Source organism: Salvia hispanica, chromosome 3, assembly GCF_029641045.1.
Source record: "Salvia hispanica isolate PSC_SH4W2 chromosome 3, Shi_PSC_v1, whole genome shotgun sequence".
Lineage (NCBI taxonomy): Eukaryota > Viridiplantae > Streptophyta > Magnoliopsida > Lamiales > Lamiaceae > Salvia > Salvia hispanica.
The window spans coordinates 11,387,096-11,410,338 of NC_142694.1; the positions used below are offsets into that span (position 1 = coordinate 11,387,096).

Genomic DNA, 23,243 nt, shown 5'->3' on the forward strand with positions numbered 1-23,243 from the left:
TCAAATACATCTATCTGGGATGGTCGGGGAGACAGGGATAGATAGAATGGTAGTGATGTCGCGTTCGCTGAACACATTACAAACTTTATCCAAATCCCATTGTGTTTGAGACTGATCAAGTAAGTCGATGACGCGAAGTATAAAGTTGTTCGCCTGATCAACCTTGAAATCATACTCTCTTGGTAGCCATGGGTCGTGCCAAACACGAATCCTTTCACCATTACCAACTCTCCATCTAAGTCCCGCTTTCAACATAGCAGTAGCCTGATGAATACCTCTTCAGGTGAAACTTGGGTTGTGCCTCAGATTCGCAGATAAAAAATCACCATTGGGAAAATATCTAGCCTTGTAAATGCGGTAAATAAGAGAATTTTCAGAATTTAGTAGCCTCCATCCTTGTTTAGCTAGCATAGCCAAATTAAAGCATCGCAAATTCCTAAAGCCTAAACCACCGTTAGACTTTTTCTCACACATCCTGTCCCATTTCAATCAATTCACTTTTTTACCACCATCATCTTTCGAACCCCACCAAAAGGAATTCATCATCTTCTGTAATTCGTCACAGAGAGAACTTAGAAGCATGAAAACACTCATCACATATGTGGGAATGGCTTGTGCTACAGCTTTTAATAAAATCTCTTTACCAGCTCTTGACAAAAATCTATTTTTCCAATTTTGAATGCGTGCCCACAGTCTATTTCTAATGTGTGCAAAGATAGATCTTTTATTACTTCTGACAAGGGATGGCAATCCTAGATATCGACTATGATCAAGAGGAGTGAATACCTGGAGAATACTTGATAAAATCTCTTTCTGAATCTCGAACACATTTGAACTATAGAAGATGCCAGATTTTGTAAGGTTCACTGCCTGTCCTGAAGCACGTTCATAGGTCTTCAAGATATTCTTGATGGCGAGACATTGTGGTTCTGTAGCCTTGAAGAATAAAAAGGAATCATCTGCAAATAGCAAGTGTGAGACGAAAGGGCTGCCTTGACATATGGAGATTCCCTGGATGATTCCGCGTTGCTCAGCCTCATTTAGCAAGGTAGTTAATCCCTCCGCGCATAGGACATACAGGTATTGCGAAAGTGGATTGCCCTGTCGAACACCTCGTAATGAGAGAACTGGCCCTATCTCATTTCCATTGATAGAGATTGAGTAACGAACATGTCGAACACACATCATAATCATGGTGGTCCATCTACGATCAAATCCGAGGGCTGCCATCATAGCTTCAAGGAAACCCCAATCAATGCGATCATAAGCTTTGCTTATATCAAGTTTTAAAGCAACATTCTCTCCTGCTCTGCTTGAACGATTTTTCATGTGATGGATTAGTTCGAAAGCAACCAGGATATTATCGGTAATCAATCTACCTTTGATGAAAGCGGACTAATTTTCAGAAACTACTTTGGGGAGTAATCTCTTAAGGCGGTTAGCAAGAACTTTTGCAATAATCTTATATACTCCCTCCGTCAATAAAAAATAGATCACTTTTGCCATTTTGGGACGTCCAAAAAAAATAGATCACTTTCTAAATATGGAAAGTTTATCTTTCATACTTTTCCACTTTTTCTTCCCTCTCTCATACTTTACTCAATTTTTCTCCCTATCTCTCTCTTACTTTACCTACCTTTTCTCCTCCTCTCTCTTACTTTACTAATTCTACATTAAAACCTGTGCCATACACAAAGTGATCTATTTTTTGTGGACGGAGGGAGTAAGACCCTGCAGCAACAACCTCATCACCTATCAAATGCCAAAATTTCTGATAGAAAGCAGGATTAAGACCATCAGGACCTGGTGCTTTATCGGGATGCATAGAAAACACAGCTCTTCGAAATTCCTCATGTGTAAACGGGGCAAGTAATTCAGCATTATCATTTGAAGAAACTCGTGGATTAACTAAAGACGTTATGGGCTCAAAATCTGTAACTTCAGCAGTATATAATAGCTGAAAATAATTATTAATAATAGAATGAATACCATCTTTGTTGCGGATTGTTACACCTGAGTCATTTCGCAGCTCTGTAATAGTGTTTCGTCATTTGCGATTATTTGCTGCAAGATGAAAATATTCCGTATTCGCATCTCCTTCTTGAAGCCAAAATTCTTTAGCTCTTTGTTTCCACTGAATTCTTTCTATGTCAAGGATTGTACTCAACTCAGCTCGTAAGTTAGTGTGCTCATCTGTGTTATTGTCTCGACAAACTTCAAGTCTGATCTTTAAATGTTTCTTCTTGATGTTGAGTTTCTTGTTCAGATTGCGTCCCCACTTCTGTAAGGTACTACCCATATGCTGAATTTTGTGAGTAAGTCTGTGATTTGCCTGATTCCACAGTGATACAACCAATTGCCGAAACTCAGGTTGTTTAAACCCAACTATTCTCAAAACGAAAACGCCTCATATGCCATTGTACTGCAACAATATCGGTAGATAGTATGATAGGTGAATGATCAGAAACTGAAGAAACCCCTGTTTTGATTATTGCGTTTTCAAATTTCTCAAACCATTTAGTGTTAGCTACCGCTCTATCAAGTTTCTCACGAACCCAATTAGGTGATCCTCTACTCCTCTCCCATGTATAAGAGTAACCAAGCCATTCTATTTCATGTAAATCACAGTGCTGGAGTGCAGAACGGAATCCATTTAGTAAATAGGTTGGGTGATCATTACCACCGATTTTCTCTGAACTACATGCAAGATCATTGAAATCACCAATTACTAGCCAAGGTACATCAAGACCAGGGTCAAGAGACTTCAATAGTTCCCAAGAAGCATGCCTACGAAATTTTTCTGGGTAGCCATAAAAACATGTCATTAACCACTCAAAACCATCATCCATATAAATTTTCACATTTACATAGTTATGAGAACTTGTAGTTACAACTATCTTGCTTGATAATCTACTCAAAACTGCAAGACCACCACTTCTACCTGTTCGGCTGACCCCGTACCCAAAATCAAAATGCAACTTCTTCCGTAGCTCTTCAATTTTCTTACTATCAACTAAAGTTTCAATAAGAAAAACCACATCCGGCTTGTACTGGCGTAGGAGATCGTCCAACGCTTGAACTGCCCGGAGGTTCCCGAGACTCCGACAGTTCCAACTTAGTATTTTCATGATGACTGGTCGGGTTGCACAAAGGCGCCCGCCAATGTAATTGTTGAACGAGTAAGTAACTCGCTAGAGACGGCTGTCGAGTCGATCTCAGTCGAAACTTCAGCGGTCGGTGAAACAGTTGTCCTTTGTCGTTTGAAGTTAGACAGAGGAGTGTTCTCACACGTAATCATATCATTCATATTGTGAGTTGTTGTTTTCTGAGAAGTTGTATTAGTACCTGGTTTACTGAATGATCATTCGAGTGGGCTTCCATCATTGTTGCGCAACCAGCTGCTCCTAGGTTGTTGTATTCGACGTGGTGTTGCCCTAAGGGAGCTGTCCCATTCGAACTCTCTGTTGTTACCATTCTCTTGAAGGCGTTCGGGGCACAGTTTTTCTCCGTGTCCAATGATACCACATAGGAAGCAAAAAAGAGGAAGGCGTTCATATCGGAATTTTGCAAACAAAGATGTGGTAGCAGTCACACGGATTTAATTCACCCCTTAATAAAGCCTTAATTTATCACGCAATTCAATTCGCAAGGAAGGATCCAAGGTTGTTGCTCTTGCAGACTCTGTCGAGGTGTAAACCACGAGGTTAGGTGCCAAGTTTCCTGTCCCGAACATCCTCTTCTTCTTATCGAGCTTTCCTCCACAAACATCCTTGATGAAGGATGAAGATGTCACTCAAATTTGGATTTTCTCCCTTTGTTGCTGCAATCGCTTGCACCATTGCCTAGATAATAACAAAATTATACGCATAACTAAAAACATTGAACTGCACCTCAAAAAACATATTACTTGAATAATTGATAACAAAGAACCAATATGACAAATTGTTCATGAAAACTTCTTCATTCCTATGCCTCTGACCTCTCATACCCCTTAAACCAGACCCCCCACCACTTCCCTGACCTCTCTTACCCCTGAATTGCAACAGTTGTTGGGACACCAATGGCTTTCCTGATTGTGCCCATGCAGTCCCTTGGTCAGGATAACTGGAAAATAGCTTGCTCTGATGGGCAGTTATATTGGTGGAGGCAAGTAATTTAAACCTTACATTGCAATCTTACAACCTTCGTGAATAGCACTAAGTCTCAAATACACATTTATCTTGATAGCTTTTGTTTATGATTTCTGGAAATTGTACTATTGTAGAATGTACTCTGGCTAATCCTATGTGGTCGATATGCTGAGCTGGAAAAAATGTAGTGTTCGGTGACATGTTGTTAAAATCTTATTATGTGGTAGTATATTTAGTATACTATCAATACTGTTTTTTTTTCTTGTGTTTTCACATGCAAATAGAACTTATGCTCCCCATATTCATTTTTGTTGCTGAATAAAGCAGACATCCTAAAAAACTTGATCTAATCAAACAAACAGCTTGCTTTACACATAACATTCCTATTACCAAAAAAGTTGAAATCATTCTAATCTCTTCTTCGCATTCAATCCCAATTCCTCTAATCCTCCTATTCACCTCCACTCACCACTAAAACTTGAAGTTGTAATAACCTTGGAGTTGTGTTCAACGGTAATTCCGTCAGTAAATAGCGCATTTTTTTAGTGGGTTATAGTAGGTTTCAATTAATAATATCTCAACCACTTATATTCAAATTTATATTCGTTCCATTTCTTTTTGAAAATGATATGAATTTTAATATAACGTCAATAACATAGAAAATAGATAAATATATCATAAATAAATAAATAAATTTGACTAAATTTTATGGAAAGGAAGAAAGTGTATGATCTTAATATGAATTTAACAATAATGCATGATAGTATGATGTTTAAGAAAAAGAAAAAGAAAAATAGTGAAGGTAGAAAATTAGTAATGGTCAATGGTAAAAGCATAAAATTAAGAAGATAAAATAAGAAATGGAACCAGATAATAGGATCAATCTAATTATACGATCAAATATAGAAGATTAACACTAAAAGTGAATAATCTTCAATTCCAACGTCACTACAATAAAATCGCTAGTTAGTGGCAGATTAATGTTATATAAAGTCGTAATTCAATAGCTTGTCACTAAAAATGTTTAGTGGCAGATTTGCGTCATTAAAATTACTAACCTGCCATGGTGGAAAATATAGGGTTGGTATATTCATATTAGTGACGGATAAATGTGTCACTAGTTAATGACTAAAGCTTTCCCATCACGTAACCGTCACTAGTTACTAAGTGATCAATCGTTGTTATTAATTTCGTCACTATTTTGGTACAATATACTGTATCGACCCAACCCAAGGCAGAAGGGTTTGTCCAGCCTAAAGGAGCTGAAATGTTGGAAGTGGAAGATTTAGCTGAAGGCTATTTCAATGATCTACCATCCAAGTTCTTCTTCAAGCAATGTGAAACTGCATCAGATCAACAAGTAAGATATAAAATGCACAGTTTCATTCATGGTATGGCCCGACTGATTTCCAGGGATATATGCTTCCACTTGAAACATGATGCGTCGAGTTGTTATCCTTTATTTGGGACTTCCTGTCATTTTTCATTGCTTAATGACAGCCAACAAACATTACTGTTGAAGGGGTCGATTCAGAATACAAGGTTGTTGACATTCATACTAATGAGTATTGATCATGTTTCAACAGAGATCGATTCCAAGTTATTCTCACATTTGAAGTGTTTGAAAGTCTTGGGATTGAGTGGTGCTAAACTAACTGTGCTTGTGGAGTCGATAAGCAAATTGGAGTATCTTCGCTACCTTAACCTCTCTGACAACCCGATTTCTCAACTTCCGCTCTCCATATGTAGCCTTTCTGCTTTTACAGATACCAAAGTTAAGAAATTGCCCCAACCTTACTAAGTTGCCGAAGCATATGAGTCGTTTTACAAATTTGCGACATGTTTTTCTGGATGAGGAAAAGATTCAACGCATGCCACCAGAATTTGGTAAAATAACTCAACTCCAGCATCTCTTAGTTTATGTCATTAGTAAGGACAGTGGTTGTGGCATTGTAGGGCTGAAGGACCTGAACTGCCTTAGGCGCTCGCTTCACATAAGAAATATTGAAGTTGTAAGTGCAAGCGAAGTCAGTGACGCGCCGTTAGGCATGAAGACACTCTTAGAGAAACTGGAACTTGAATGGACATCAGGTGAAGAAAACTCAGCACATGGTCAAGTGCTTGCAAATCTTCGGCCTTATGTAAATTTGAATGAGTTGTTCATCCGGAACTATTCTGGCACAGATTTATCCTTCTTGGTTAAGTGATTCTTCCTATCACTTTACAAGTGTTCGACTGGAAGGATTGCAATATTGTGACCGTCTTCCGTGTTTGGGAGAACTTCCTCCCCTCACATACTTTTCTGTGTCAGACATGCCTCGTTTGGAGTTGATAGACGATGAATTTTACGGTAAAAATGTTGTGCATGTGGTGAAGTTCCCTTCATTGAAGTGCTTTGTGATTGAAAATGTGTCAAAATTGACATAGTGGCAGAACAACCGCAGCGCAATGATATGTCATGTCTTGACACATTTACAGTTGTTGAGGGTCCACTGCTATCCAGTCTACCTAAAAAGCTTCAATCCTTTTTCCCACCTCACATGTTAGAAACTGCCCATCCCTTCAGCCTTGATGTTACGGGTAATCTCATCTTTCGTTATTAAAATATACTATTACTATATTTGAGAGGCTACAATGATTAATGTATATGCATGCAGGTATATTATGGGATTGTGCAAACATCTGGATTCGCACTTGTCTTTCTGTACACCCTTGTCACCTACTCTGGTCTCTCTGTGGACCATATTCAACACCTTAGTAACCTATTATTGTAATGTTTGTTAGTATATTTTATATGTTCAAACAACTCTTTCTTATGCACAATCGTGTTTAAAATCGACAGGGTGTTTAATAGTTGTAGGGTTATTCCTCTTTTTCGATTAGATTACAGATAAAGCATGGCACTGTGTATATTAATAATCACCCAAATTCAAATAAATTGCACAAGCGATATTGTAACCAACTAACCAAGAATATGAGATATATATACTCTCAGCTACACACGAGCTTCTACGCTTCCTCCAACCGTTTCAACTACCTTTCATAGCGAACTATAAAACTTTGTTCAATAGCTCCCAATATATCCAACACATAAAACTCAGGCAAGGAATTGAACCATAAATCATTCCTCGTAGCCGCATAATCGCAAATGAAGGGGGAAAAATGATGTCAATAAGCTCAGGCGATGGGGATTTGTGTGGCTGCTAACCTTCCACATAAAGGGCAAAGTGGTTTATTACACCAACCAAAGTATAATTTGGATTATATATTAGTAGTATGTTTATGTACAAATGAAATCAATCATAAGCATGAACTAATTATCTCAAGCGTTCGCATCCACTTTGGAAAATAAAAAATCACCTATGTTTGAAATCAAATATATTTGGTTCACACTCGTTCAGAAATCAAATATATCAGCCATTATTAATATTAAAGTGAATTACTAGTAACATATTTGAAATTGTATTCATGTCCATTTTAAATACTATCAAATATACAAGGCTTTATTTTTTAAATGGGTGCCATGCATAAATTTGCTTTCCTAAATAGAGAGTTCTTGTTTAAAATTTTGAAATTGTGACAAGCACATCCCATAATACATCACATAAAAGACGTATATATTGGTCAAATGGTGGTTCATGACCCCTAAACATATGTGAATAGCCTAATTTTAAAAAAATAATTAAATTACATATAACATAAAATATAAATTTAGTATTGGGGAAAATTACCCAAAAAGTCATAAACTTTGGGTAAAGTTTGGTTTTTCCCACAAATTATAAAAGTTGCGCCTAAAATCACGAACTTTATCGAATCGTGCAAATTTCCCAAACTATCAACCTGACGACATATTTCCGTTAAAAACTTATCCCACGTGGCATGGCGGAGGCGTGACTTGGCAAAAATTTTTACTGGGCATAAAACGACGTCGTTTTATGGTTTTTTTTTTATGTTAAATCTTCTTTATACGTAGCCGATTTCATCCCTAAACTGTTTGACGACGATTTCACTCTTGTCGATTACGTTTTCCATCAATTGAATTGGGGTTGCGCTTTCGAAATCAGCCAAAAAGAGGTTATATTACTTGAGTTTAGGGTTAAGCCAGAAATTTTGCCAAGTCATGCCTTCGGCATGCCACGTGGGATAAGTTTTTAACGGAAATATGCCACTAGGTCTGGTAGTTTGGAAATTTGCACGATCCGATAAAGTTCGTGACTTTAGGTGCAACTTTTATAGTTTGTGGGAAAAATCAAACTTTCCCCAAAGTTCGTGACTTTTTAGGCAATTTACCTAAAAACAAATTAAACTTATGAATATAATAATCGTAATGCTTATAGCACCATAATCCAAAACTAAGACTAAATCTACACCCTTGGATTTTGAAATGAGTGGATGAGATTAAAGCTCACAAATTTCAATAAATAGTATACAAAATATCAATAAAAGGGTAATATCGTCATTATGTTATCATATGATAATTTTCGTGGGTGTTTTTTGTTATCAACATAGTGTATTACAAATATCAACAATATGACATAAGAATATCAACACAAGGAAAAGAAAATATAAACACATTTTTATTGATGTTTTACCTACATTATATTGAGATTTTGCATATACTATATTGAGATTTTTTTTGCATTTTTTGATAAAATCTGCTTATCAACATATATTATAATATAATTTATCAAATTTCATCACTCGAACATCGTTGGAACATATGCAATTGAAATCTCGTTGAAATCCTTATAAAATTATCTTTAATTTAATATATTTTTTATGTAAAAATAATTTAAATCAAGAGAATTGCATTAATTTAAAGTTTTGAGATGATTTTGATGAGAGAGAATTGACATTAATATCCTTTAAGTTTATTTAATAATTTTTTTAAATTAAAAAAATCTAATCTATGGTATTATTTCAACTGTCAAATCTCCTAATCTAATGATTAAATTTTTATCTTAATTTATAATTGCTAATTAATTACAGTAGTAATTAATCCTTCTAATCTAATAAGTAAAATTTGATCTTAATATAATATGTAATTACTAATTAATTAGCGATTGATTACTCCCTAGATGTAGGTAAAGTTGCGAGTAAAAAAAAAAATATACTACAAAGTTGGGCAGATAAAATGAGGAGAATAATTAAGCCCAAACCAAAGGGTAAATTAAGCCCAATAACTAGGATTCATAATATAGTTTCAATTTGGTTGGCTTCATTTCATTTCGCAATTTCAATGGCGTCTTCTTCTCTCCTACTCTCGCCTCTCTCATCCACTACTTCCTTAGACAACCGTGAGCAGGCCGCGACCTCTGCTTTTCTGCACAATCCCAAGCTACTATTCGCAGCTAAGACCCGTAAAACCGCGATTCGGAGATGCGGATTCAAGTCTCCGGAAGCTCGCAAATCTCTCGACCATATACCCAAACAGTTTCGCCAGGAAAATCTCAAAGATGGCTGTATGTGATGCTCTTCTCTCACCTCCTTTTCCATATTTTTTGTTTTTATTTTTATTTCTGGCGTATTGTCTTGCTTGGTAGCTTTTGTGGGAGCTTCATTGGTAATCCTTGTTCGTTGGAGATTTTTGGGGATTTTTTGAATTCGGAGGCGTGTCTTTGTGTGTGTGTGTGTGGAGAAGAAAGAACTAGCGTATGTTATGAAGATTTTATATGTATGAAGTAGCTGATTCTTACAGATTTTCCCCCTTTTGCTTTCCTCGTGCATCGTGCTCTAATCTTTTTTCGAAATTGCAACCGCTAATGAAGCTAAGTGTGAAAGAGAAGATGATGTTTACATATCAATAAACGTAATCCAACCTTAGTTAAATGTATTAGCTTTCCAATTGGATAATGGCAAGTTATTCACATATTAATTTACTGCTAACAGTGTCAATGCTATCTGGTTGCTGCGTAAGCCTACTCTGAGGAAGGACGTTATTTATAGCTAGGTCTTCTGAGCAGCAAACGCGCTATTTGATGAGATCATCTGTGGTTATTTTCATTTGAGATAGAATAAATTTAGGATAAGTTTGATTTCTATTCCCTAAGTGTAAAGACTGATCCATAGAGTTCAGACCTTGACATATTAGAGCAGAGTGTGCCCTCAGAATCAGTTACTAACATTTCCAATACTGGTTAGTTTTGGTTTGAATTTAGCATTTAGGTAGTAACTTGTGATTAATCGATTAGTTAAATGAAGCTTTTAGATGTTAAGACTTAAGACAATAATGATCAGACACATGAGGTCATGTTTTTCTTTTTGTCTATGTGTAGTATTACAGTACTGTACACTCTTTTTGGTTGAGTTCTTTATTTTTGAAATTTGAATTACTTCATCATACTATGCTTTGTTGAACAAGCTTTTATATTGCATCAAAATGCCTCAAGAATTTTGCAGCCTGTAACTGAGGTACCATCTCTTTTGTAGTGATGGAAAATTACAAGAATGCGCCTCAGTATCTATATGGCCTTTCACCATCGCAGATGGATATGTTCATGACAGAAGATAACCCTGTCCGTCGACAGTCAGAAAAAGTCACAGAGGTACAAATCTCTGTGTTTTCGCAACACCATATATGTGATACCTCTTTCCTTTCCTTGTTCTTTTCGCTGTATTGCATCATATGGCTGCAATTTGCAAGTATCATAGTTATACGGTATGAGGAAACAATTTTTGCTGCTTGAGGAATCTTTCCCCAAGAGAATACTGATTAGTTTTTGCTTATTTAGGAAAGCATTTCATCAGCCTGCAATTACTTGAATAATGGTGGAATGTGGAGCACAACTGGCATGAATGAAAGAGGACCCTCTAAGTATAGCATGAGTGTAAGCATGTACCGCGGAGGGGCCAGAGGAGCTGGAAGGCCTAGAACAGCTCCTCCTGATTTGCCATCTTTGCTATTGGATGCCCGGATCGTCTATCTGGGGATGCCGGTAGTGGAGCTCTTGCTTTACTGACCTTGTACACAATACTTGATTCTTTCAAAGTCACATTTCTTTATTCTTACTGTTTGATTCTGTTTGATGCAGATAGTACCAGCTGTTACCGAGCTTCTTGTTGCTCAATTTATGTGGTTGGATTATGACAGCTCAACAAAGCCAATATATCTATATATCAACTCTTCTGGCACCCAGGTAATCAATAATCACCTGATATAATTTGTTTTTCTGTACATGTGCACAAACCCAATTGTCTCGCATGCACTAGTACTCCATATATATATTTTATAATCTTACATTTTTCTCTTCTGGCCTTGTTTGTTTTCCCAGAATGAGAAGATGGAGACTGTTGGATCTGAAACTGAGGCCTATGCAATTGCTGACACTATGGCTGTAAGCTCCTGATTATAAATAATGACTTAAGTTTATCAGTTGACAGTAAGCTTCATGATCCAACTGTGGAGAGACTGCCTCTTATAATTGTTTTGTTGGAGTCTGGTGTTTGACATTTTCGTCCAACTGTTCTGTCATTAGTATTGCAAAGCAGATGTCTACACTGTGAATTGTGGAATGGCATACGGACAAGCAGCAATGCTTCTTTCTCTTGGAGCAGAAGGCTATCGCGGATTACAGCCAAACTCATCCAGTAAGATATGACCTGTATATATCACTCTGCTTTTTGTTGAGATATTTAGATCTCATATTATGATAGTAATGGTGCATTGTGCTTCAGAGAACCTTTTTCTTATTAGTACTACTTTTCTGGGGTAGTTCGTCATAAGCTTATCTCTCATTCTCTAGGATATCATGGACTAACACAATATATAATGCGAGTTGATAGATTAATGAAGTGAATGATATATCGTTGGTGTATTTTGAAGTCCCTAATGATTGATTATCTATGAAGCTAGCTCCTTTTCTGCTCGAGAAAAATATTTTATATGGCTTGCTTTTTATCTTTGCCTGGGGCCAACCTTATTACCCTCAACCACTAAGAGGAAGAACATGCTACTCTCTGTTGCTACTGATTAAACACATGAGTTTTCCAGCTTTTTGAGTTTGTTTCTTGGTTGTTTGGATCCTGCTGGTTTTTGGGAAACATTTTCAATTTTTCTACTATCATTTAAGGCACAATGGCAATGCCATAGGAAACTGCTTGTGCTTTGCCTACTGAATTGGCTTTGATAGTTGATTTGTTTGGTGCTTTGGTGACTTGTAGATTCCATGCTCATCGTAAACTTGTGGGTTTTTGGTTTTTACGGTTTTGCTTCTTGCTGCAGCAAAACTGTACCTTCCAAAAGTAAATAGATCGAGTGGAGCTGTCATTGACATGTGGATTAAGGTATCTCTCTCTCTCTCTCTCTCTCTCTGTGTGATAGCTTGTTGCATCCTTAAGGTTATGTCTTCTATGTCTCCTCAGGCAAAAGAACTAGAGGCAAACACGGAATATTACCTCGAACTCTTAGCCAAAGGAATAGGAAAACCAAAGGAGGAGATTGAGAAAGACATCCAACGCCCAAAATATTTCCAAGCACAGGAGGCCATTGACTATGGCATTGCTGACAAGATCATTACTTCTCAGGATTCCGCCTTTGAGAAACGGGTAACATACATAACTCATTATTTTATTTCATTTATATTTTTTGGTGTACTTAGCAGCGTAGTTTCTGACCACCACTGTATGCTTTAAAAAAATACCTACCATTTGTATTCTAACAATGAATCTCCTATTGTCAGAACTACGAAGAGCTGCTAGCACAGTCGAAAGCAATGAGAAGAGCTGCAGCAGGCCCTCAAGCAGCTCCATCGGGGTTTAGGTAACTTGTGAGATATTTGTGGCAAGGTTGGCATGACATTGCTGTTACTGGCCCTCAAGCAGCTCCATCTTGGATCTACCACTCTTGATGATGTTACTGGCCCTTATATAATGCTTGTACTTTATGAAAAACATATGCCACAAGTATTAGAGCTTTAATGCTCATCCTTTACAATTATTGTATTCTGAATCGAAGAAAATATAAGATGTAACGACTAATAGTGAAATGTTGTTCGAAAATTGTGTATATGACCCATTTTGCCTATAACCATTTGCAACACTTGAAGTGGGGCATCTTTTGTTTGTTTGTCTGTGAAGAAAATTGTGTATATGATCCATTTTGATTTAAATTTCTCAAAATGCTAGTATCATGAACATACATTTACTCCTGTCGTACATGTTCAATTGAAACTAAGTATTTTTAGCAATGTAGTCAAATTATATGGAAGTGAGACAAACTGCTGCGGAAGCAGAGCATGCTTTAGTTTTTTACTAAATCACTTGTCAATTGTATTCGTAGCACACTACAATATTAGACATATTCGTACCATTAAAAACTAGACATCATCGTCCCATTAAAACTAGTCATCAATGAGTAAATGATCACAAAATAACACTCGCTTAGGAAACAGCACACAAGCAACTTCACTCTTGCCTAACTCATGAAGCGGGGTTGGGAAGCATTTTAGGCTTTGGCTTGACTTCTACTTCGTTCACACTGCGGACATATATGGCATCTGGCTCATGGCTGCAAAAGTGATCAGAGTTAGAAATGTGAATTTATCGAAACAGGGAGAGGGAGAGAGGGGGAGGGTTCTCACTGTTTATCTCCCTCTTCGTATGTGTAACTAGATGCGACAGCCAGCAGTCTACCGTCTCTGCTAAAGGACAATGCTGCAATACTTGTCGGATACTTTGTGTACTTCACAATGTAACCAAATAGCAGCGGACAAGAGCAACTTAGTAATCACGTCTTTTGAAACATGGCAGTCTAAGTAAAAAATGAGATTTAGCATCTTATACCTGATACAGCCTCTTCTTGTTGTTTCCATCCCACATGTTAACATAACCATCACAACCCCCAGTAGCAAAGGTACCATAGCTGCATGCAGCGTTATCAAGCGAAGTTAGAGACTCCAACAATTATCTTAATTCATGACTAGCCAAATTTCTAACTTTGTTCTACATGTATGCTTGCCCTTCTCCATTATAGTGCATGATGACAGCAGTTTCTACTTCTATTTCCTATTCTTTGAAAAGTGAACTTCAACAACAGACTCAGCCAAATTAAGAATATGATGAAGTTAAGATATAATCTAGGACCAAAAATTCAATATTTAGAGAGAAAATGAACTTACATAGGGTGAAACGCAATGGCATTCACAGGGTATACAATATCTCTTCCTGCTTCAGACTTCCTATGGCACTTAAATGCATACCTGCAGATGAGAAATTTAACAAGGATATTATGAAACAGTAAATATTATGCAGCTAAGTGAAACTTCAATAAAGATTATTACATGCTACCAAGATAAAACTGGTCTGCCAGTTTATAAATAGTCATGCAGAAAATTAAATTAAGCAAATTGGTTATTTGTTATACGAGTACAACTACTGTAAAGATAGTGGCACAAAGAACAAGGTAGACATCAAAAAAGAAAAATAAAATAGAAGTTTTCTCCCAAAGTTATTTAGTCATATGTATCTTCAGGAAGTTTTTCGTATTCCTACATCCTCAAATATGGGGCAATTGATACATACTTTTTAGATTGGCCTGCCTCTGACAGATCGAAAAACTCCATGGCTACTCGCCCTTCAACAGAGCTAAGAGCATAACCTGAAAATCTCAAACTTACAGTCAGAAAGAGCAGTTATGAGTTGACAGTTTCAAAAAAATTTGTACTCAGTATTATCTACTAAATGTAGAAATTTTTAATGTAACTCTTTTCCATAATCCATATGGGATCTACCAAGCAGCATAACTCCATTGTTATAATATAGCAGAGTTTTCACGATTCCTTAGCAACTGTTAACCAACAGTCACTAATAAAATTTGATATTTTTATTTTCTATGTAAAGGAATTCAATCTACTTAACAACTGCTCATGATAGCTAAAAATCTCTGGACCAACAATTGGTTTTACTCCACAGCAATCTATGGTGAATAGTAAGTTGAGAAAGCAGCACCTGTCCCATTAGGATAACATCGGACACATCTTGTTTGGTATTTCAAAGAAGATTCCCTCCGTTGTTCAGGTTGAGACATGTTCCGAAGATCATACACATTTACATGTCTTCCAGCAGTAGCAACCACTACGCGGTTGCCCACAACAGACATAGAATATACACGCTCAGGTTGAGTATATGTTCCAACAAGAGAACGATCCTGGCCACTGGAACTTCTTGGATCCCAGCACTTCAAGGTTTTGTCCCAGCTACCCGTGATTACTTGACCTAAAAGAAGATAATGTACATTCATCAAAAGAAATAGAATTATCCATAGCTCCATGCATCTGCAGTGAACCAAGCTGAAGTTGAGTATTGGATAATTCAGTGAAAGTTCAACTTCCTGACTTCTGCACTTATAGCTTGTTCAAATTCGAGAATGGACTTATACAACCTCAAGTGCATGTAGTGGACATCAAGTAGCCAAATAAGTGCCTCTTTGGCAATCACATAGTTCAATAAAATTCAAAACTTTATAACAAGCTTAAAAGTGTAGACAGTGGTCCAATGGATAACTGAACTGCATTACATCAACTTGCTAAAAAAGGAACGAGATTTCAAAATTTCATAGGCTACAGCCTACAGTCTATGCTGACATGCAAGTACTGGAAAATGGATAAGAAAGAAAGTAATAACTGATATTTTGCTCAAGTATCATTCCAAATGCACTGAACAAGGGATAAATATAGTAGGCCTTTTATGTGTACATTAGTCTTAACAACTATATGAGCATACATGCTGTAACATTTTCTCAGTCCTAACATGTTCAGCTCAGGCTAAACGTGCTCCACAAATAATCAAAATCACGTTTAGAGCAAAATAAAAGTCGTTTTTTTGTGGAATTCATTAGAATACATAACTGTCAGAGAAAATTATACTTTAGCTATAGACAAAGAAACAAAAAACGGTTGTGATGAAAGACCAACCAGTTGCGTATGAGTATTCAACACATCGCACAGGCCCATCGTGCCGCCCCAAAACATCCTCCCTGTTGTAGTTGAACACGAGCCTGGAGAATAACAACAACCAGTAGCCACATAAATCAACAGCAACCAAAAAAACTCAAGAGGAACTAAGATCCATCACACTATCAATCCTTTCATGGAACTAAAATCAATTAAACTAATAAATCCTACCAATGACCTAAAACATTATAGTGTACCATTTCAGAACAAATCACCCAAAAAGCTGTCCAAAACGAATAAAAATCGAAAATCACCTTCTAACAGTATGATCAGCAGAAGCACTAAACCCCGAGGTATCATCATGGAAGCAACAATCTAGCACAGCGCCGCCGTGCATAAACTCCCCTCTGAGCGCATTGGCACTAGCATCATACAATCGGACACTCTGATAGATAAGAAAAAAAGGAATTAAATCGAGATATCAAAACGGAGAAATTCAAAATTAGAAAACGAGACTTTGCATTCTAAGCTTAATGAAATATAGTGATAACCTTATCCCATGAGGAAACAAGGAGGTGGTCGCTGTGGTTGGAGAACCGGAGGTTGGAAATTCCGTCGGTCGGGGGGTTCAATAGCTCCCTCCCCGTCGAAGGTGGTGGCGCCGCCGTCATGATTACTGCAATTCGCAGTGGGGATTCGGCGGTGAGAGAGACGAAACGGAGGTGATTTGATTATTTGTGATGAGAGAGAGAGAGAGAGAGAGGCGGAGGAAAAGGGAATTCAAATTCAAATCCAGATGAGCTCCGTTTTTAAAACAGTTTTAGGTTTGGCCAAAAAAATCCCTAAAAAGTTTCCCAAACCCTTTTTTTTTGTGAGTATTAATTTACTATTGTTTTCTAATTTTCATTCCACTCTATATATTTAAATTACTATACATTACAAGCATTTTAGTATCTCTTGCAACTTGAAAAATTGGACGAAAAAATCATAAAGTGTAATGTTGTTTGAAATGACGGAATTAGAAATTTAAATAAGTTTGAAGTGCTATTTTTTTCAAATTATAATATTGAAGTATTCATTTGGTACATACTAGATAGTATCTTTACAAAAGTTAAAATAAAAAAGCATTTTCAACCACTGTTTTTTTATGTCATTAAGAGTTCCAGTTTATTTTTACTAGATAAATTTTATATTTCATTTATATTTTACTATAAAACTAACAAATACTCCTAAAAAAGGTCTCAAATTCTTCTATTTTTTCCACTCACATTCTTTTATATTTTCTAAAATAATAAGTCAAATGAGACTTCTAAATGCGAGATGGAGAGATTAGTATACATCCCAAAACTCACAAATAAAAATGTCAACACGTAAACACAACTCATAAATATATTACAATCGAGATAGAACTATCCTATGTTTCGCAAAATTGTGTTATTTGTCAATTGATTTTTGTTTTTTTATTAAGTTTTCGCTATAGAAACCTCAGTGATAATACTGAAATTGATGACACTACTTGGAAGACTTTATTTGGTATTGTGGTGTGGAAATTATGGCATGATTCTGATAGGAACGATACTGTATTATTGGATGCAGATATTGGCGGATGTAGAAATATTTATTGATAGGGGTGTCTTGCTTGGTGTCGAGCTTGGGAAGGGCTGTTACTTAGAACTAATGATGTTAAGAAATTGACGGTAAGGAATAGAATCACAGAGCCGTTGTTGGTGGCGTCATTAGGATCTCGAGCCGTGAGTGGTTTTTGGATATAGAAATGGGCCGTAAGTAATTAGCTGAAAATAGAAAAGGCCCAATAGGAATAAGCCCAGTAGAGAAATACTATGACACAGAGCTGTGAAAGTCTCTGAAAGATAGATTACAAGATTTATGCATGCTGCAATTTTATGAATCACACAATGACTATAACATTGAAGCCTTCTTTACTAGGAGTATTATGTTTTTGGAAAATTTTAATCTATTTTTATGCTCCACTAAATACTACTCTCTTCATTCCACAGTAACAGGGGCGTTTTTCCATTTTCATCCGTCCCATAGTAATAGAGTCATTTCCCTTTTAGTAAAAGTCAACACATTTTTCCACACCTATTTTACTCTCTCTTACTTTTTCCTCTTTCATTCGATCAGGTCATGTAGGAACAAGGTTCAAGTCTACCGGTTTGTTAGGATGCCTCAGCTGCATACATCACTGCACTTCCACTTGACACCTATCGTAATGATAAACGGCTCGTCTCGCCAGTCTAGGCTTCCTTCGCGCAGGCTACACATGGCTCCGGGCGTCATAAAAGCTAAAACTAATTCCTTCTCTTGTCGCAAAGGTGAGCTACAAGAAAAATCCCCGCTGCTACCATATGGTAGCAGCGGGTATAAGAGCTGAAATAGGAGTGGGTCCCTCCATAGCATCAGGTAACCACACATGAAGGGGAAATTGTGCAGACTTAGCAACTGCACCGGCAAATAATAAAGTAGAAAAACGGCTCGAATGGTACGATCCCTCCGTCACCCCAGAATAAAGGAGGTGATCTCGTAGTTCTTGGTCTGTGAAGATGCATTGTTAGGTGCTCTATTTTCTTTTCCCATTGAGGACGAACCTAAACTTGTGCTCGAGAGATAGTTGTCCATACATTGATAAGGGGTGTATGGATTCTCGAGAAGAGAGGAGCCGTAATGGCCTCCTCCGGACCGCCCGGATTCCACGAGTGAATCGAAAGTTGGATCTTTTCTATTTTCATCTCTCCACCTTTTTCATTTTTCATTTTATTTTCTTTTTACTTAACTCACCTAACACAATTTTTCTTAATTTTCGTGCCGAAAAGTTTTACCTCTATTACTATAGAATGGAGGAAGTAATACGCCAGATGGACTATCCCACAAAATGAAATGTCTAATAATTGGGCGAAAAAAGTAAGTACATAAATAAATAAATAGAAAGTAATTATAAATAAATTAAGAGAGGTTTGTCCACGAAATTTGAATAATTAAATAAATAGTGAAAGTACAAATAAAATTAATGATTTTTTCCACGATTCGTAACCAAAATAAATCAGGAATTCTCCGACACGATGCTAATACTGTCACTGCAATTTCTACACCAAAAAATTTCACCTAAAACCCTCTAATCTCAATTTCGATCTGGTTTTTTATCCAGCAGCTCTACAGCATGGTGGTCTGCAAATGCCGCAAGGTATATTTCACTGGTTTGCCTTATTCTATTGTATGTAATTTCTGAAATTGATTGAATTGTTGTATAGTATAATTTAATTTGCAATCGGTGGTGGTTTTAGATCCGATCGTATTCGCCATTTTCCCTCATAATATAGGAGATCGTTCGATTTTGTAATTTAGATTGTAGTTTGCGATCGACTAGCTTAGCAGATTCGAGCTTGCGTTTTTTTTCGCTACTGATATAGTGATAGGCGGTGGAATCTAGTTCGTCGATGGATTTGCGCAATATGGAATCAAATTGCGCAATACAGTGATATATGGATTTACTGATGGTGTTTTTTTTGTTCCCGATTTTTGGAAAGCTGATGAGTTTTATCTATTTGGTTTTAGGCGACTAAGTTGTATTGCTTCGTCCACAAGGTGCCGGTGTGTGGTGAATGTATATGCTTTCCGGAACACCAAATCTGTGTGGTATGATTAATAACAATTCATCGAAATTCAGTTTTGGAGAAGTATTGCCTGTGTAGCTGTTAAACAAACATGTTGTTGCATTTAGGTGCGTACTTACTCGGAGTGGGTAATTGATGGAGAGTATGATTGGCCTCCTAAATGCTGCCATTGTCAAGCTGATCTTGCAGAAGGGACTGACCCTCAAACTGCTCGATTGGGCTGTTTGCGTACGTCTTCATGCTTCTTTATATTCATATTCAAATTAGTTTAGAGGGGAAAATGTTGAGGCTAGCTATGCATCTAACTCAATGCTTGGAATGTGCAGATGTGATACATTCGGATTGTTTAGTTTCGCATGTTAAAAGTTTTCCTCCGCAAACAGCTCCTGCTGGATATGTCTGCCCAGCCTGTTCTACACCGGTATGTTCTGCTTATGGAAACACTTGGAATGTTCAGCTACACACACTTGCTTTTTCTGCTTTCCTTTTTGACAATGTTATGGTGATACAATAAGGGTATGTTTTGTCAGGGATTGGGAGGTTTATGTTCCGAGGATGAGATAAATGACTTTTGAAATCCTATTAAATAGTATAGTGTTGTGTTTGTTTACAAATGTTACCTTTTACCTTAACATCCAATGGGGACAGGAGTATAAGAGACTATTTTTTGTTAAGATTTCTCTGCCAACACGGCAACACCTCCTTGCTGTTTCTGTTCATCTAATCAAGATCATAGATTAGATGATCGTAAAATTGGAAACACCTACGAAGCACATGGTATGTAAGGAGTCAGGAGGTCACAGTCTTAAAATTGGAAACTAGGTTTTATATACTTCATATACTGACAAAGTAACATGAGAAAAAATGAAAATATGTTTATATAACTCTATAAAACCTTGGGTAGGAGTATTTTACTTCATCTTACTGGATTTGGGATGGAATGTCAGATTTTGCTCTGCTATCTATGACAATCATGTGTGTTCCTGAAGTTATTCCATAGGATCTTTACCGCTAAGATTGTTTGTAGGTATCTCCCTTTAGACCATGATACTTTTTCACAACTGATGCTCAACTTACAGATATGGCCTCCGAAAAGTGTGAAAGATTCAGGATCACGCCTCCATTCAAAGTTGAAAGATGCAATTATGCAGGTTGTATAATCATTTTCTATTTTTTGGTTGCATAATGTTGTTACTTATAAACTGTTAAATCTCATATCTGGTTAGAGAAGTTAGTTAGTACGGAGTACTTTTTTTTTTTTACTTTGGTGGTGTCTATCTCTCTTGACAAAAGCCATGGCTCATGCATTCTAGATGATCTATTTTTTAGAGTAAGAAACACTCATATGTCACTAAGTGCTTCTTGGATTTGTGGATACTTTTGCTATGATCTTGTTCCTGCATTGTGAGACCCAGCATTGGGTTGAACAATATCTTTTGTGGAAACTGTTATAATGTGTGTTTATGAATCTTTTGGTTGCTTATGTTATTATTTATATAGAATTTGGTTCAATTTTCTAGGTGCTCTCTTCTTCAATTTAATCTTTTTTTGGGCGTAGTGGATTTACAGAACTTTGTGCATATAAATCAGTTGGGAACTTTCACTCTTCTTTTTAATGCATGCTCTTCTCACATCTGATATACATGACCTCTCTTGCAGACTGGTTTGGAGAAGAATGTATTTGGGAACCACCCAGTAGCACTCCAGGGAGCAGAATCCCGTAGTCCTCCACCTGCATTTGCTTCCGAACCCTTGGCACACACCTCTGATGGTAAAATTGCAGCTTCTACTGAAAGACCTGAAAATCTGGATATTTTGGAGATAGATGGATATGGCTCTGGGACGTCATCTTTACCCAATCATGGACCTGACTTTATGAAAAACACAAGTCCCACTGGTGTAAGATATTTTTATGCATTAATTGTTTTGTAGCTTTCGCTCTTCACCTCCATGTCTTGTGTGGTTTGCGTCTGGCTGGTTATGGGTTTCTCAAACTTCTTTTTTCCCAGCCTGGTGCAACCACACGAAAAGGTGCTATGCAAGTGGAGAGACAAAGCTCAGAGGTTCCATATTATGCCGACGATGAAGACGCAAATAGGAAAAAGTACTCTCGAAGAGGTGTGTTGAAGTTATTTACTGCTAAGATATTTGATTAAAATGCAAAGCAATAGAATGGGAAATAAATAGATAGGAAATCCTTATGCCAACCTAAGGCCATGCACAACCTGCTCATCCATGCAACTTGGTCCAGCCCCAGAACCCTGCTTCATAATATTCTCACCCTGGCAATCAGCACCTTCCTTGTCAACCTCAGTCTCGAACATATTACTTTCCTAATGAAGCCTTTTTGGTTGGATATTCATGCCTTTTACAAACTCTAGTTATTCCTAAAATTGTTGATTTGTTCAGTTTTCATTCTACTATATCTGGAACTGAAAGCAACAATTAAACATACTACCTTGTTACTTATGATTTTTCATATCCCAAGGCTTTTGTACGTGGATTTCTACACTAAATTGTAAATCAAGGGTTCCAATTAGGTTCAGTGAAATGAAAGAACAAAACAATATTTGCATAGGTAAAGATATTTTGACTTTTACAGATGCACTAGTTTTCACCTCAAATCTAGATTGATTGTCCATGTTTGGATATATTTGGTGATATGTTTTCTATCCTGCGGTGTACAATCAAATTGGTTTCTGCCAGGTGCGACTTATGATATTCTACATTGCACAATGCTAAATCAGGTGTGTGGAATTATGAAATGTAGGTTCATTTCGCCATAAGTTCCTCAGGTCATTGCTGCCTTTCTGGTCTAGTGCATTGCCTACTCTACCAGTGACTGCGCCACCAAGGAAAGATGCATCTCATGGGGATGATGGCCCAGAACGCCGTACAAGGCACCACAAGACTTCACGAATGGACCCAAGGAAGTTGCTCTTAATTTTAGCCATCATGTAAGATATTATTACCTGCAGTTGTTTCATTTGGTTCTGAAAATTTATTTGGAAATTTTCATCTATAATTCTTTGCATATTTTACTTTTAACAGATATTGTAAGCTTTTCCTAGGAATGGTAGTTCGATAGCTTGGTCAATAAGATTGGCAGATTGTTTTCAAATTTTAGCTGATAGAGTTTTTCTCTGCTTTCCTTGCTTCAGTTATGAGCATGAATTCATTTACAAGCTTTTTCTCGTTTGCACAGGGCGTGCATGGCGACAATGGGTATTCTATATTACAGAATTGCACGTGGTCTGGGTGACGAATTGGGCGATGACGAGCCACAATGATCAACCTTTGAGAGTGAGAGTGATTCAGGCTATAACACAGCCGATGAAGGACCTTTGTTAATTTTATGGTTTTTGTAGAAAACACAAAATCTCCAAGATGTGATTTTTGGTCTAAGCAATATTCAATTTCGTAACCCTCTCTCCCGTGATCTTGTTTCCGGATTGTGTAGCTAAAGTACCATTGACGAGTTCAGAGCGATGTAATCGATTGAATTGTACCTTTTATATGGGACACTGCTTTGAATGATTTAAAACTTCAGTCACAGTATTGGGCTTAGAGCATCGGCAACCCAAGTATTCTGT

The 23,243-nt window shown here is 37.1% G+C and overlaps 5 protein-coding genes across 5 annotated transcripts; 3 read left to right on the forward strand and 2 right to left on the reverse strand.

Moving 5' to 3' along the window:
* Nucleotides 1-3,555, reverse strand: LOC148930156 (uncharacterized). The gene is made up of 7 exons (XM_089066372.1): nt 3,346-3,555; nt 2,424-3,191; nt 2,216-2,332; nt 2,014-2,145; nt 1,731-1,957; nt 787-1,309; nt 1-264 (listed from the first exon to the last, which is right to left on the reverse strand). The coding sequence occupies exons 1-7, from the start codon at nt 3,553-3,555 to the stop codon at nt 1-3; spliced, it is 2,241 nt and encodes a 746-aa protein (XP_088922498.1).
* A 1,842-nt stretch (nt 3,556-5,397) lies between these two features.
* LOC148930157 (putative disease resistance protein At3g14460) lies at nt 5,398-6,337 on the forward strand. Its single transcript, XM_089066374.1, has 2 exons — nt 5,398-5,490; nt 5,897-6,337. Exons 1-2 carry the CDS (start codon nt 5,398-5,400, stop codon nt 6,335-6,337), a joined length of 534 nt encoding a protein of 177 aa, XP_088922500.1.
* A 3,015-nt stretch (nt 6,338-9,352) lies between these two features.
* On the forward strand, nt 9,353-13,194 carry LOC125214089 (ATP-dependent Clp protease proteolytic subunit-related protein 1, chloroplastic). The gene is made up of 9 exons (XM_048114967.2): nt 9,353-9,592; nt 10,560-10,675; nt 10,862-11,065; nt 11,162-11,266; nt 11,402-11,464; nt 11,606-11,717; nt 12,352-12,413; nt 12,492-12,674; nt 12,809-13,194. The coding sequence occupies exons 1-9, from the start codon at nt 9,370-9,372 to the stop codon at nt 12,890-12,892; spliced, it is 1,152 nt and encodes a 383-aa protein (XP_047970924.2). The 5' UTR covers nt 9,353-9,369; the 3' UTR covers nt 12,893-13,194.
* Nucleotides 13,195-13,325: 131 nt separating this feature from the next.
* Nucleotides 13,326-16,822, reverse strand: BUB3.1 (Transducin/WD40 repeat-like superfamily protein). The gene is made up of 9 exons (XM_089068503.1): nt 16,570-16,822; nt 16,333-16,463; nt 16,040-16,122; nt 15,075-15,341; nt 14,649-14,724; nt 14,246-14,326; nt 13,911-13,989; nt 13,709-13,809; nt 13,326-13,635 (listed from the first exon to the last, which is right to left on the reverse strand). The coding sequence occupies exons 1-9, from the start codon at nt 16,687-16,689 to the stop codon at nt 13,548-13,550; spliced, it is 1,026 nt and encodes a 341-aa protein (XP_088924629.1). The 5' UTR covers nt 16,690-16,822; the 3' UTR covers nt 13,326-13,547.
* Nucleotides 16,823-19,061: 2,239 nt separating this feature from the next.
* On the forward strand, nt 19,062-23,205 carry LOC148930159 (uncharacterized). The gene is made up of 9 exons (XM_089067022.1): nt 19,062-19,220; nt 19,592-19,672; nt 19,758-19,878; nt 19,977-20,071; nt 20,730-20,801; nt 21,310-21,549; nt 21,660-21,768; nt 22,421-22,607; nt 22,856-23,205. Exons 1-9 carry the CDS (start codon nt 19,197-19,199, stop codon nt 22,938-22,940), a joined length of 1,014 nt encoding a protein of 337 aa, XP_088923148.1. The 5' UTR covers nt 19,062-19,196; the 3' UTR covers nt 22,941-23,205.
* Nucleotides 23,206-23,243: the final 38 nt, after the last annotated feature.